The sequence below is a fragment of the Bufo bufo genome, chromosome 6 (genome assembly GCF_905171765.1).
Source record: "Bufo bufo chromosome 6, aBufBuf1.1, whole genome shotgun sequence".
Lineage (NCBI taxonomy): Eukaryota > Metazoa > Chordata > Amphibia > Anura > Bufonidae > Bufo > Bufo bufo.
The window spans coordinates 306,180,310-306,196,186 of NC_053394.1; the positions used below are offsets into that span (position 1 = coordinate 306,180,310).

General features: G+C 43.6%; 1 protein-coding gene across 2 annotated transcripts in view; it reads left to right on the forward strand.

The window, feature by feature from the left end:
- The window catches only part of TBKBP1 (TBK1 binding protein 1), a 109,607-nt gene that overhangs the window by 16,453 nt on the left and 77,277 nt on the right, over window positions 1-15,877 (forward strand). For both annotated transcript variants that reach the window (XM_040435276.1, XM_040435277.1), the window contains exons 2-3: window positions 12,612-12,707; window positions 14,653-14,757. In XM_040435276.1, coding sequence (XP_040291210.1) covers window positions 12,612-12,707; window positions 14,653-14,757 — 201 coding nt within the window. The remainder of the gene's footprint in view (window positions 1-12,611; window positions 12,708-14,652; window positions 14,758-15,877) is intronic.

The window sequence follows — 15,877 nt, forward strand, 5'->3', positions numbered from 1 at the left end:
ATGTGGGGACAGTGTGGGGAAATTGCTATGTGGGGCAAATTACTATGTGGGGGCAGTGTCGGGGCAAATTACTATGTGGGGGCAAATTACTATGTGGGGGCAGTGTGGGGGAAACTATTGTGTGGGGGCAGGGTTGGGGAAATCGCTATGTGGGGAAAGTGTGGGGTAATTGCTATGTAGGGACAGTGTGGGGTAATTTCTATGTGGGTACAGTGTGGGGAAATTGCTATGTGGGGACAGTGTGGGGAAATTGCTATGTGGGGCAAATTACTATGTGGGGGCAGTGTCGGGGCAAATTACTATGTGGGGGCAAATTACTATGTGGGGGCAGTGTCGGGGCAAATTACTATGTGGGGGCAAATTACTATGTGGGGGCAGTGTGGGGGAAACTATTGTGTGGGGGTAGTATGAGGGAAATTGCTATGTGGGGCAGTGTGGGGAAATTGCTATGTGGGGGCAGTGTGGGGAAAACTATTGTGTGGGGGCAGTGTGGGGAAATTGCCATGTGGGGTCAAATTACTATGTGGGGCAGTGTGGGGGCAAATTACTATGTGGGGCAGTGTGGGGGAAATTACTATGTGGGGCTGCGTGGTGGAAATTACTATATGGGGGCAGTGTGGTGGAAATTACTATGTAGGGGCAGTGTGCGGCAAAATACTATGTAGGGGAAATTACTGTGTGGGGGCAAACTACTATATGTGGGCAGTTTGGGGGAAATTACTGTGTGGGGGGGAAATTACTATGGGGGATTACTATGTGGGGGCAGTGTGGTGGAAATTACTATATGGGGGTGTTGCTATTGGGGAGGCACTGTAGGGGCAATTCTATTATTTTTGGGGACACTATACAGGGATTATTGCCTGGAGCACAATAGAGGGTGGTATTATTATTCGGGGCACTCTAGGGGACATTATAGCTGCTGTGGACACTATAGGAACATTTGGGGTAATTTATCAAACTGATGTAAAGCAGAACTGGCTTAGTTGCCCATAGCAGCCAATCAGATTCCACCTTTCATATTTGACAGCTCCTTTGGAAATCCAGTTCTACTTTACACCAGTTGGATAAATGACTCCAATTATGTCTATTAGGGTCACTATTTTTTCAGCAGTATAGTACCTGGGGCATTGGGGAACACAATGGACACAGTATTGGGAGTGGCAGCAGGATAACACTGTGGGGACACCAGGATGAGGAGGTTGATGGAAAAATTGAGAAATCTAACGTGTCTGTGTTACAAACTGTAGAAACGAGATGTGGCTGAAAGAATTTGCAATGGTGGTCTGGGTCAAATGGAGGAGAAGAGGAAAGAGAAGGTCTACATGACAGGAGATGTCACTGGATGTAAGAGGTATGTGGTGCTGTATTCTCCTCCATGTCTTTTTTATTATAATTATATGTATTTAAAATTTGGCGACCAAATTTTTCAGTTTAGGACCCAATTTGGGGTATTTCTTTTAGTCTGAAGTCATATGGCCTAGGAAGAGACTGTGGCGCTCATGAAGCACCGCAACATCTTCATACAAAAAAAACTAAAATGGAGGGAGGGGCCCAAGTTGGCTAGACAGCCCCGGGCCTATCATGCACTTAATCCGCCTCTGATTACTGGTGCAGTTGTGGCAATTCAACTGATGTTCAGCATGCTGGGCTTGGAAGGTTCAGGCTGCAGGAATCGCGGGTAGGAAAGGGGGTGGGGCTATTCTAGCTCCGCCCACATCAGACCGTCCTGTTGCTGGTCACTGTCTGTCATCAGAACTGAGGAGGGGGAGAGGCGGAGTAATGTCACTGATGTCAGGTCAGTGACAAAGGTGCAAGTGCAGGACTGGTGCAGGAGAAGTCAGCTGCTCTGACAGGGGCCCGGGGTGACGAAGTACAGTGACTTCTCCCGGGCCCCTTCTGAGCTCGGGCCCCGAAGCAGCTGCTTCCCCTGCTTCCCCGATAGCTATGCCACTGCTGTAAATGCATGTGATTGGCTAATGTATAAACTGTCGCAGTCTTCCACAAGGTCCCCAGGGGGAGTGTCCCTTGTTGGAAGACCTGCATAAAAGGCTGACATATAGCCCCAATAAAGAGTTCCTGTTTTACTCTCAACATAGAGCCTCGTCTCATGTGTGGGGGGAAAGGCTGTATCTACACTGGCGAATGCTATAGGCTGTATACTCCCCTGGCTATAATCACTGATCTTGTTCCTGCATTGCTCTCTAAAGGAAGAGAGGTTCACCCACTGGAGCCAGGAGCCTTGTCGTAGGTCCAGGGTGGGTAGGAGACGGCGAGACCCCAACCAAGCTGCGGCGGTTCGTGGGGTCTGTAGTGCTTACGATGTCAAGTGGAGTGCTTGGAGACCTCGGGAAGCACTAGGAGCATCCATCAATGGAGGTACCCAGTTGGGGTGCCAAGAGATCCGTTACAGAGGCGTTCACTGTGGATGTTACTGTTAAGGGGGCAGGCCTCTGTGGAGGTCACTGTTAAAGGGGCAAACACTGTGGAGGTCGCTGTTATGGGGCAAGGGCCACTATTAAAGGGGCAACTGCTGTGGAAGTCACTGTTAAGGCAGCAGGGTACTGTGAGGTCACTGTTAAGGCAGCGGGTTACTGTGGAGGTCACTGTTAAGTGAGTGGGGTGCTGTGAAACTCACTGTTAAATGGTCGGGCTGCTGTGAAGGTCAAAGTTAAGGGCATGGGCTGCTGTCCCATTTTAAAGTGGCGGGGCACTGTAGGGGGGGCAGTGTTAACGGGTGGGGGACTTTGGAGTTCACTGTTAAAGGGGCGGGGTGCTGCAGAGGTCACTGTTATGGGGAATACTGTCGATATCTTTTAACGACACACACAAACATTAAATGATATAGATGAAATATACCTGTGCGAAGCCGGGTCCTTCTGCTAGTATAGAATAAAATAATGCTGTAGAGAGGGTCATAAAATAAACAGTGATGGAGAAGGAACTACTGTATATGCTATGTAGGGCATTTACTAGCCCAGGGACTGAATATTTGTCTGTCAACGTACAAAGTAAAGCTTTCAAGCTGCTTGGCTGCATCACATAGGAATAGTTACTGCAGCCTCATCACTTACTGAACAGAGGCCATAGCTATGACATAATTATACAATAGCTATGCAGCCAAGAATGCATTTGTTCAGATCTTCTCCGTTATTCTTCCGTGTAGATATCTGTGCTGTTTATAACAGAAGCCAAGATGCTCTGCCGGGTCCATCAAACCAGAGATTCCTATGGTGCCTGATGGACCCATTTGACTTAGGCCTTATGCACACGACCATATGTATTTTGCGGTCCCCAAAAAACGGATCCAAAAATTCGGATGACATCTGTGTGCATTCCGCATTTTGCAGAACAGAACAGCTGGCCCCTAATAGAACAGTACTATCCTTGTCCGTAATGCGGACAGTAATAGGACATGTTCTATTTTTTAGCGGAACAGAAATGCGGACATACGGAAACGGAATGCACACAGAGTAACTTTGCGGACCCATTGAAATGAATGGTTCTGTATAAGGTCTGCAAAAAAACGGACACGAAAAGGAAATACGTTTGCGTGCATGAGGCCTAATCATTTGGCCCCTTGTCATTTTTGCCATAAGTATAGCAGGGCTTGCAGATATGATGGGTGCCTGAGCCTCTTTCTGTTTTCATGTACGCTTAGATCAGAACTTTCAGTGCATATATTTAGGAAGAAGATTACGTGACCCATAACCATATTAAGATTTGAATGGTAGCATTTGAAAACATAGGGATGCATTTATTAAGACCAGCGTATAACACTCTGGTCTTAATCTTCCCCCCACTTGTGCCAAAACAGCAACCTTCAGCACGAGGGCTGCATACATTTCCGCTATAATCTATGCCAGTTTCGTAGCATAGATTATAAAAAATGTGGCAGGCCGTCTAAGCCACCTTCGGCTCTGCACTGTTTGAAAAAGTGGCAAGTGGGGCTCCAGTCCAAACCCTGAAAGGCACAATGTTTATTGCAGTCATGGCGTGCAACAAGCTGAGTTTTTGCCACCAGTTTTCTGGCATATAGGGGGTAATAAATGTCCCCCATAATCTATATTAGTAAATTATATTGTTGCTATTTGTTAAATAGAAAAACTTGTTAAAGTTCCGTAATACAGCAACTATGGACGCCTAAGAGGACTTACAATACATATGTATGAAATTAGAGGCATATGAGGTATAGTAGGGTCCCACAGACTTGTATGGGTGCTGTATCATGTGCCATGTTGCTTCTAGGGGATATTGGCTCTGTAATACAGTGCCATGCAGAGGCAGCATATGAAATCAGCAGAGTGCCTATAGCTCTGTATTTGGGAGGTGCAGGTGCTCTGTGGCTCTACCGTGCTCATTGATTTCAACTTGCTAATGGTGCATGAACCCTGTGACCATTTACCTTTTGAATTTTGAAAGGTTGATGTCAGATTGATGTCAGATTTTATCATGTCTTATAGCCAATTCTGCTAAGCTAGGGGTATATCTGTCTGCCAAGCTTATTGACTTGTTCCTTTAATAACCAAAAGAATTGTGAATGCAGCTCTGGAGTATACTAGGTCGTAACTCAGGAAAGAACATCTATACAACGTTAGGGTAGGTTCACATTGAGCTTTTGGAGGAGGTTTTGAGGCAGATTTTCCTGCAAGTATTATTTAGCCAAAGTAGATTTGAAAGCATCTGGAATTATAAAGGAAGAACTTATACTTCTCATTCCTGTTGGATCTGACTCAAAGCATCCTCCAAAAAACTCAGTGTGACTTTACCCTTTGGAGTACAATGAATTTACACAGATTATCAAATTTTTATGCAATCATATTTAAAGTTGTCAAAGCTCCTCCTAAGTTTTACATTTTTATATGGTTAATATGGTAGTGAAAGATAAAGATATGAATAAATTTTTTTTTTGGTTCTTAGGAAATGATGACCTATCTTTGCAATAGGTCATCAATATCGGATCGGTGGGGCGGGGCTGACACCACAAAGTCGCACTAATACTTGGAAACTACAAGCTCTGAAAAAATTCAGTGGACAGAGCTAGAAGCCAAAGGCTCCAGAGTACTAGTGCTCAGTTCCCACTTGCCTAAATGGAAGCTGATATGCAATACCCGGCATGGCTGCTACACAGTTCCTTCTCCTTCTGGCTCCGTACAATATATAGTTTCCTTTCCAGCAGCTTCCCAAACTGTGGATTGGTGAGGGAACTGAGTGTCGGTCCACTACCAATTTGATATTGATGATTAATCTTGAGGATAGGTCATCAATACCTAAGCACCAGAAAACCCCTTTAACTCGGAGAATAGAAATCGATGGCTTATCTTTGAATTTTACTGCGACTAATTCAAAAATCTGAATACTTCAAATTCCCTTATCTCAAATTCCTCCATTTCCTGCTCTCCTTCCTTTGGAATTTCCTCCATGTAATAGGAAGTCAAAGGGAATATGGAACTAGTTGTAAACTCTTTATGCTGGTTCTATACAGTGTATGTGTGTATCTGTATGGAGGTCTGATACGAGTACTGCTGTTCACATAATATGTCATTTTGTGCGTATATTTATTTTAATTTTACTTAATTATCTTTACCTGTTTTTACTATCTAGACTAACTGAAGATACATATTTATATTAGGAGACTCATATACATTTATTTGGCAAGTGACTGCAGGAAAAACAGAAGGGCTGTAATAGTCTGTGAAGATTGTTAAAGGATCCATGGCCAAAGAAAATCCACTGAACTACTGAAATGGCTGGATAGCTCAAAAGACACAAATGTAGAATATAATTGTTTATCTTTTTACTCTCTTGCATTCCCTCGCAGGATGTCCGCAAAGGGTCCATGCCTTAAAGCGCGTAGGAGTCCTTTCCTTTATGTCACATAGCTTAGGAGTCCTCAGTAACATAGTAACAAAGGCTGAAAAAAGACATCTGTCCATCCAGTTCGGCCTGTTATCCTACAAGTTAATCCAGAGGAAGGCAAAAAAAAAAACTGTGAGGTAGAAGCCAATTTTTCCCACTTAAGGGGAAAGAAATTCCTTCCCGACTCCAATCAGGCAATCAGAATAACTCCCTGGATCAACGACCCCTCTCTAGTAGCTATAGCCTGTAATATTATTACACTCCAGAAATACATCCAGGACCGTCTTGAACTCTTTTAGTGAACTCACCATCACCACCTCCTCAGGCAGAGTTCCATAGTCTCACTGCTCTTACTGTAAAGAATCCTCTTCTATGTTTGTGTACAAACCTTCTTTCCTCCAGACGCAGAGGATGTCCCCTCGTCCCAGTCACAGTCCTGGGTGTAAATAGATGATGGGAGAGATCTCTGTACTGACCCTGATATATACAGTACAGACCAAAAGTTTGGACACACCTTCTCATTCAAAGAGTTTTATTTATTTTCATGACTATGAAGGCATCAAAACTATGAATTAACACATGTGGAATTATATACATAACAGACAAGTGTGAAACAACTGAAAATATGTCATATTCTAGGTTCTTCAAAGTAGCCACCTTTTGCTTTGATTACTGCTTTGCACACTCTTGGTATTCTCTTGATGAGCTTCAAGAGGTAGTCCCCTGAAATGGTTTTCACTTCACAGGTGTGCCCTGTCAGGTTTAATAAGTGGGATTTCTTGCCTTATAAATGGGGTTGGGACCATCAATTGCGCTGAGGAGAAGTCAGGTGGATGATACACAGCTGATAGTCCTACTGAATAGACTGTTAGAATTTGTATTATGGCAAGAAAAAAGCAGCTAAGTAAAGAAAAACGAGTGGCCATCATTACTTTAAGAAATGAAGGTCAGTCAGTCAGCCGAAAAATTGGGAAAACTTTGAAAGTAAGGGCTATTTGACCATGAAGGAGAGTGATGGGGTGCTGCGCCAGATGACCTGGCCTCCACAGTCACCAGACCTGAACCCAATCGAGATGGTTTGGGGTGAGCTGGACTGCAGAGTGAAGGCAAAAGGGCCAACAAGTGCTAAGCATCTCTGGGAACTCCTTCAAGACTGTTGGAAGACCATTTCAGGGGACTACCTCTTGAAGCTCATCAAGAGAATGCCAATAGTGTGCAAAGCAGTAATCAAAGCAAAAGGTGGCTACTTTGAAGAACCTAGAATATTACATATTTTCAGTTGTTTCACACTTGTTTGTTATGTATATAATTCCACATGTGTTAATTCATAGTTTTGATGCCTTCATAGTCATGAAAATAAAGAAAACTCTTTGAATGAGAAGGTGTGTCCAAACTTTTGGTCTGTACTGTATGTGTATATATATATATATATATATATATATATACACATAGTTATTAGATCTCCCCTGTCACGGATGGTGGTAGTTTGCTGTGACACTTTCTCCGCGCATGCTGGTTGCCGGTGGCAACGTGTTGTATGCATGCGTGGGGTATGGTCTCAGGTCTTTATATACTGTTGCTGTGAGACTAAGATCATTGTTATGTCTGCCTTGGTATGTGAAGGAGCTTGCTCCTTTCTCGGATGCTATCTGAGGGCCATCCTAGTTTGACATCGATGTCATCTGCGATGTCATCCCTTTGTCTCCTCCTTGTCCTTTCCCTACCTTAAATGTTGTCATGTTTGGTGTGGGTTTTATTTGGAGATTTGTTGCTATGTCTAGTTTGTAGTTACATATCTGGTCTGTTGTTTGTTGTTGTCCAGCATGTATGCTAGACATTCCCTTGTTTGTCTGTACCTCCGGAAGGGGGGTCCCTGGGGTTCCCCGGAGGGAGAACTACAACTCAGTTAAGCAGCGCTGTCTGGGTCCGCCATGCATCTTGCCACATGGTGATCTAGGCAGTTACTACTGCTCCTGTGTTTGGTGTTGGTACTGAGTCCTCATTTGTGTGTTTGGGCTTCAGTGCTTTTCACAGGATCCAGTGGTTTTTGGTGCAGACGACTCGTTCCTTTTAGTTGTTGTGGGCAGGTAAGTGACATTGTGGTCCGTTGTCTTTCTGCCACAGGACACTTACCTGTCGAGTTTGTCCTCTGCTTGCTGTCTGTTCCTCTCCTTGCTGTTAGGCCTGCTGGAGACTCCGGTTCATCCATGTTGTGGATGAACTGGTCGTCTCCTTTTCCTGACCTTTATCCCAGGGATCACCAGGGCCAGTTAGGGTCTGAGGTTCCGGTGCATAAGCCCTCCTAACTTCTGGGTCCGCTCATGCAGTTAGAAGGTCAGGGCGAGGATTAGGGACGCTTCAAGAGGTTACCTGCTCCCTGATCCCAGCATCCAGGCCTAGTTGCTTTCCCAAATTCCCAACATTGTACGGTGGGGAGTTTCCCCCACTCCCCACCGTGACAGTATGTCGAGTTGCTTTACCAAATTCCCAATATTGTATGGTGGGGAGTTTCTCCCACTCCCCACTGTGACATCCACTCAGTCATCTCTTTTCTAAACTGAATAAGCCTAATTGTCATAATCTTTCTGGGTACTGTAGTCCACCCTTTCCAGTTATTACTTTAGTTGCCCTCCTCTGAACCCTCTCCAGCTCTGCTATGTCTGCCTTGTTCACAGGAGCCCAGAACTGTACACATTACTCAATGTGTGGTCTGACTAGTGATTTGTAAAGTGGTAGGACTATGTTCTCATCATAGGCATCTATGCTCCTTTTCATGCAACCCATTATCTTATTGGCCTTGGCAGCAGCTGCCTGACACTGGTTTCTGCAGCTTAGTTTGCTGTCCACTAAAATTCCTAGGTCCTTTTCCATGTCAGTGTTACCCAGTGTTTTACCTTTTAGTATTCCATTAGCATAACCTTACATTTGTCAGTGTTAAACTTCCTCTGCCACTTCTCTGCCCAAGCCTCCAATCTATCCAGATCCATTTGCAGCCGTATACTGTCCTCTTCCGTGTTAATTACTTTACACAGTTTTGTGTCATCTGCAAAAATTATTTTACTGTGCAAGCCTTCTACAAGTTCATTAGTAAATATATTGAAGAGAATAGGGCCCAATACTGACTCCTGTGGTACCCCACTAGTGACAGTGACCAATTCTGAGTGTGTACCGTTAATAACCACTCTGTTTTCTATCACTGAGCCAGTTACTTACCCACATACAGACATTTTCTCACAGTCCAAGTGTTCTCATTTTATATACTAAACTTTTATGTGGTACAGTATCAAATTCTTTGGAGAAGTCCAGATATTCAACATCCATTGATTTGCCATGGTCAAGTCTAAAACTTACCTCCTCATAGAAACTGATTAAATTAGTTTGACTGACCGATTCCTCATGAATCCATGCTGATATGGCAATATTTGCTTATTTTCATTGCAGTACTCCCAGATAGCATCTCTTAGAAAACCTTCAAACAGTTTACCCACGACAGATGTTAAACTTACCGGCCTATAGTTTCCAGGCTCTGTTTTTGGACTCTTTTTGAATATTGGCACCACATTTGCTATGCGCCAATCCTCTGGAACACTTCCTGTCGGTATAGAGTCCTTAAATATCAGAAAAAGGGGTCTGGCTATGACATTACTTAATTATCTTAGGATATGGGGGTGTATGCCATCTGGTCCCGGCGATTTGTCTATTTTAATCTTTTTAAGACGACGCTGTACTTTTTCCTGGGTCAGACAGGAATGGGGAATTTACTTTTACATTCTGCATTTCATCTGACAGTTTATTTTCCTCAATGAATACAGTGGAGAAAAAAATATTTAATAGTTTTGCTTTCTCCTCATCGCTGTCTGCAACTCCCCCCTCCTCACTCTGTAAAGGGCCGACGCCTTCAGATTTATACAATAACCATTAGCGTATGCACACTGTTCCTTCATGGGCTTACTGCAGGGGCATGCAAGTGGGTAAACAGATAAAGAAGGCATTTTTTTTTATTGAAAGCCCATGATTTCTTCACCCCATGCAACAAAACAAAAAGTGCACTAGGATTTTGCCTATTGCAGACCCTCTCCATAAGATTAGGGCCTCCCATAAACCATTCCCCAACTCCCCCCGGCCAGAATGCACCTGCAAGGGTCAGGGACTAGTGGACATCCTCAGCCTAAGAAGCACCCATCTTGCTCTGGCTTCCATCTGAGCTGCCATTCAAGGTGTTAGCCAAAAGCCTCAGTCCAGGTCTGTCTTCCCCCTCCAAAGGGGGAATCCAAGGGGTTTGCAGGGGTATGAGGAATCTAATGCCCACACACACACACACACACACACACACGCACACACCCTAGACCTCAGCGGGTAATCCATAAGGGAGCTACAACCCTGATAAGTGGTAGTGATGAACAAACTTGTAAAGTGAACACACAGTAAAAAATAAAAAAAAATTAAGTGAATGTGTGCCATTGTGGCCTGGACAGTCGGTCAGAATAAAAAAAATAAAAAATCCTCATCTTGTCTAGCAAGAAGGCGTGAGAGGTGAGTGCACTTAAATGTTTGAAAGTGAAGTGCATGCAAATGTGCTGTCACTCAGTAGGCTTCCAACCCTAGTGAGTTCAGGCACCTCACAGTCACCACTCCAGGGGCATTTGGCACCTCAGGCTTTTAAACAACCCAGCTCATGACTTCAATTCAGAGTTCTGAGGTCACTACGAGTGTCAGTCTTTCAGCCACCGCTGTACACCTACTGGATAGCCTGGTCCAACAGATACCACACAGATACCACACTTGATCTTACATGGCTCAAAAAGTAATAATAATCTTTATTGATCACATATATACAACATGATAAAAATCAAGATAAAATACACCAAAGTAAAAGACTGTATTCGCCTGAAGGATAATATAATACTATAGTCAACACAGAGGGGAGTCAAGAAATATGCATTGCTTCACTGCCCGGTAAATAGTAATCGGACATGAATCAGTTAGTATAAGGGTATAAAGACTTGTGTCTATTAAATCTAATGCTCTCGACTCCTCACATAGACAATAAACAAATATAATATAAACCTAATCCTTACATACCCATAGGTAGAGTAGTCACCTCAGGAGGACCGCACACCCCGACACGTGTTTCAGCAACACCTTCATCTGGGGGCGCAATTTTTTTGTTTAGGTCTGCTCGTTTAGTATTGAGTTGGCTCCTTTTTTGAGGGGATTAAATGCTGCCCTCTATTTTATTTGGGCTTTTATGTAACCTGCATGTATTAACCACACTTTATCTTAGCCAAAAGACCAAGAAGCGACCTTAGCTTGGGAGAACCAGAATCACCTTAGTGAGAACCACCTTCTTGATAAAGAAGACATATACTAAATCTGTGTCTATTGAGCTGTCCAGCCATTACAGTAGTTCAGGTGGTGCATCTCCCCCAGTTTAAGGACACAGTCTGAAACACGTACGGAAACTTTAGCTTCCAACATGTGGTGTGGCCCTGGATTTTAATATGAAGAAATAAAAGCCAAGTTTTAGCAGTATGCTATTTTGCTCTACTATTAGTCACCATTGAATACCCTAGAATGAGCGATGCCAGAGGTGTCCATATGATTAACGTACATGCTAATGGGTACATCAGCCATTTAAATTTGTCGGCAAAGCGTTAATTCAGCCAAAGTTTGTCTTGTGTCTGTATCTGGATTAAATTAATCACCATGTCCACCATCACATCATGATTATCCTGCTGAAAGTGATATCTGTAAGGCTGCCTGCACACGGTGCAGATTAAGTGCGGTTTTCCCAGCGCAGATTTTTGCACGTAAAAACTGCAATGTAATACAGTACCGGCAAAGCATTTGGGATTAGACAAATATTATGTACACTTAGCTTTTTTCATAAGTGCAGAAATTGACCCGCCGTGCAGAAATAACGTTTTCCTTGTGCGGATTTCACACTTTTCATTGGCAGGCCGATAGCGGCGAAAAATCCACATCAAAATGCATATAAACCACACAAAAAGCTAAATAAATAGCGCGGATTGCATTTTGTGTGCGGTTTTGGTGCAGATTTGTTGTGGATTTTCTGCACTGTGTGCACCTACCCTAAGGCGATATTAAAGGGGTTGTGTCACTTCAGCAAATAGCATTTATTATGTAGAGAAAGTTAGAAAGTTAATACAAGGCACTTACTAATGTATTGTGATTGTCCATATTGCTTCCTTTGCTAGCTTGATTCATTTTTCCATCACATTATACACTGCTCGTTTCCATGGTTACAGACCACCCTTCAATCCATTAGTAATGGTCGTGCTAGCACACTATAGGAAAAGCACCAGCCTATGTGCGCTTCCACGGTCCCGGCCACCAGAGAGGCCAATGCTTTTTCCTGTAGTGTACAAGCACGACCACCACTGATGGATTGCAGGGTGGTCGTAACCATGGAAATGTGTATAATGTGATGAAAAAATGAATCAAACCAGTGAAGGAGGCAATATGGACAATCACAATGCATCTGAGTAAGTGCCTTGTATTATCTTTCTCTACATGATAAATGCCACTTGCTGAAGTGACACAACACCTTTAAGTTCATGAAGAAAATGATAACAATGTATTATAAAAATGGGAAAATCTAAATTATAATGATCATACGTCAGTCTTTTATATGAGGAAATGTTATATTTGAGCGCACTGTCAATGTGACGTTTGTTGCGGACCCTCTCTGTGACTAATATGCGGTACCCTGTATTTCGTTTTCCTACCTTCAGTATCCTATTATCACTGAATTTGGGGATGAGCAGAACTTTTCACCTTATGATATTAAAGAAGGATCTCTGCTCTGCAATGATGTCTCCCAGCATGAGGTGAGTGGGAAAGAGACTTGGGCATTGCTTGGCACTGCGCCCACCCTGCTTCATAGCTATGTGTATGTATATATATATATTTCTGCTGCCACTGCTCCCCTCATGACTCATTTGGATATAAAATCTTATGCCACCCCCTCTCTCCTTTCTAGAGTAACTACTTATAGTAATAATGACACACTGCAGAAATGGCAGCACTCCCACCTCTTTCACACTCTCACTCCTAGGGGTGATTCTCAAGTGGAAAGCAGAACAATATGGCAGTGACAAGTTACACAATATGGCACTAGGTGACTGCACTTTGATTCCTAAAGTCAAAGTATAGTAAAGGTAACAAACAATAGGGGGTATTGGAGTGAATATGAGTATAATATGTAAACCAAAAGGTACATCTCTTTAACCATTTCAGGCATGTCTTATGATCCAGTTACCTTAGACTAGTCACTTTGACAACCTAGACCCTTGCACCACCACAAGTACTACCTGTGCAAAAGAAATACAATACAAAATATATAACTGCGTATAACATATGAATTTATTTTAGTCCTTTATATACTGTAGCACACACACCAGAAATTGTCTTCATCTACATGATATCTGTCCCCAGTAGGGGTCACAATCTAAATTCTGAATGACCCTAGCAATAAGTTTTTGGAGTGAGGGATTACCAGGAGAAAACCATAGCAAACATAGAGATCATACAAACTCCAACCAGATGTTGTCCTTGGTCGGGTTCAAAGTCAGGACCACAGCTGGCAACTTAAATTGGCCCTGGAAAAAGTTTAAAAGAGGCAGAAGTTGGTGTAAGACAAGTAGGTAGGGTCAGCCATACCGTCTGCAGTGCAGACAACAAGCCTCTTCCAGCCTGAGGCCTTAGATGTCATCTCTACACTGCCCCATAGTGGCCTGTTCTATATGAGGGTGAACGGCAGGGCAAGAAGCCATACTTTGTCCTCCACAGTATTCAACTGTATCACTGTACCGATAATGGTGATACTGTTGACCTGAGGACGGCACCTGTGGTACTCAGATGGGTATATAACTACCTGATGCTCCCTTCGTTAATTAAGGCTACTTTCACGCTAGCATTGTTGCTGGATCTGGCAGGGTTTAGCAAAAACGCTTCCGTTACTGATAATATAACCATTGGCATTAGTTATGAATGGAACCCGTTGTATTATCTTTAACATAGCCAAGACAGATCTGTCATGTACTCCACTGAAAGTCAATGGGAGACGGATCCGTTTTCTATTGTGTCTGATTGTGTCATCATTTCCGCATCTCAGGACGGAAAGCAAACAGCAGCATGCTGCGGTTGGCTCTCCAGTATGAGAACGGAACGGAATGCATTTTGGAGCATTCCGTTCTGTTCAGTTACGTTTTGTCCTTATTGACAATGAATAGGGACAAAACGGAAGCGTTTTTTTTCCAGTATTAAGACCCTATGACGGATCTCAATATCGGAAAACATTAACGCTAGTGTGAAAGTAGCCTAACACTGAAGTGCCAGATCGTTACATACCCGGTGGCTTGAGGGGGCTCAGGTGGCCACCTGGGCATTGGGAAATTTCCCTGTCGGGTCTATGGCCAGTCTGCCAGTCGGTATTCTTAGGTAACATATAAATGAATAACTGAAAAAAAAATCTGCACACGCCAAAGGTCGAATGTATGGCTCAGGCATGTGAGGGCCAGGTGAGAGGTCACTGATACCGGTCAGTCAAGAGGAGGGGAGTGGCCACAGATGAAAAGCAGAGGAGCTAAGGTGCAAGGGTCCCTCCCTCCATGCACTGAAGCCATCATGTGCATAACAAATAAAATACTGTATTCTACACTATGGCAAACCAGATTGTCACACGAAAGGTATGCTTTTAATCAGCAGGATCGGCCCTACCAGGCTTTATGCTTGATTTAATGTGCCATTAATTTAATTGTATTTTTCCTGTAGCTTCAAAATTGCCAAGAAAAAGAAGAGCAGCTGGGAGAGATAGTGCGTGCATGTGAAAAGATGTGCGCAGAGAGGAGCGAGCTGCATGAGGAGTTAAGTGAAATGGTAAGTGCAAGACACAAAAAAAAGTGTGCACAAGAGAGAATGAGCCCTGGCGGTACGAGTACAGGAAGGAAATGCAGGCGGTGGACAGAAGCAAGGACATCAGATTGCATTGCAATGTAACATATTTCCCCACTATGATTAGTGCTTGGTCTTTTCTGACATTTCATTTGGATATAAACCTTGATGGAATATCTTCTATCTACCAGGAAGGGGTAAAATATACGGTGCTGTCCTCCCATAAATGTCAGGGAAGCTCTGTTAGCTCCAGAAATTATTTTGAAGTTGTTCATTTCATGCCGTCAATCTTCTTTGAAAAGTGATTCCTAACATCACGAGACCTTAGCAGATAACACAGTACAAAACAGTCATGTATGTACCGTTCCACACAGCAACCAAACTAGTATCCGCTTTTTACGGTAAAATCAGACCATTGAAAGATCTGTGTGCACTATAGAATACAGAGCCGATCTGCCCACAGTGTCCTCCAACATCTTGCTTGACATATTGAGGATGAAGATGGACAGGAAAAGTTGTAGTAGTGGGTGCCATTGCTTCATGACCTTAGATGTAGCTGCATTCGCACTACCCTTAGAGGCTGCTTCCATCAGCAGTTTTGTAAGACGTGACGGGAAAATAGTGTAAACTGATGGACCTCATTATCAGTCAAGGGGTAAGTTGGGCACCACTGGTGCCCATCATGTGATGAATGCGACATTGCATTATAGTTTCTATTCATAACGGAAACCGTTACGGTAGTGTGAACACAGCCACAGAGAAAAATTGCTACCCTACCTACAGACGTGGCACCCACTCCTGATGTGCAGTTCTGATGGGTTGTTTAATAGGTGCATTAACTGTGTTAAAGGGGTTATCCAACCCCTATAATGCCCTCCAAAATGCTCGGGCCCCCACATACTGGTCATACTTACCCCGCTCCCCGGCACCCACGCAGCTGCATCTCCCCATCGCGCGGATCAAAACATCTGGGGAGGAGATGGTGGTGGCGGGGGCTATATGATCCCTTTAACGGTGCTCTGGGGACCAGTGGAGTAGGTGGTCTATCAGCCCCAATACACCTTGGAGCTCTTTCACATCAGCATTCTTTATTTCTGTTCTTGTG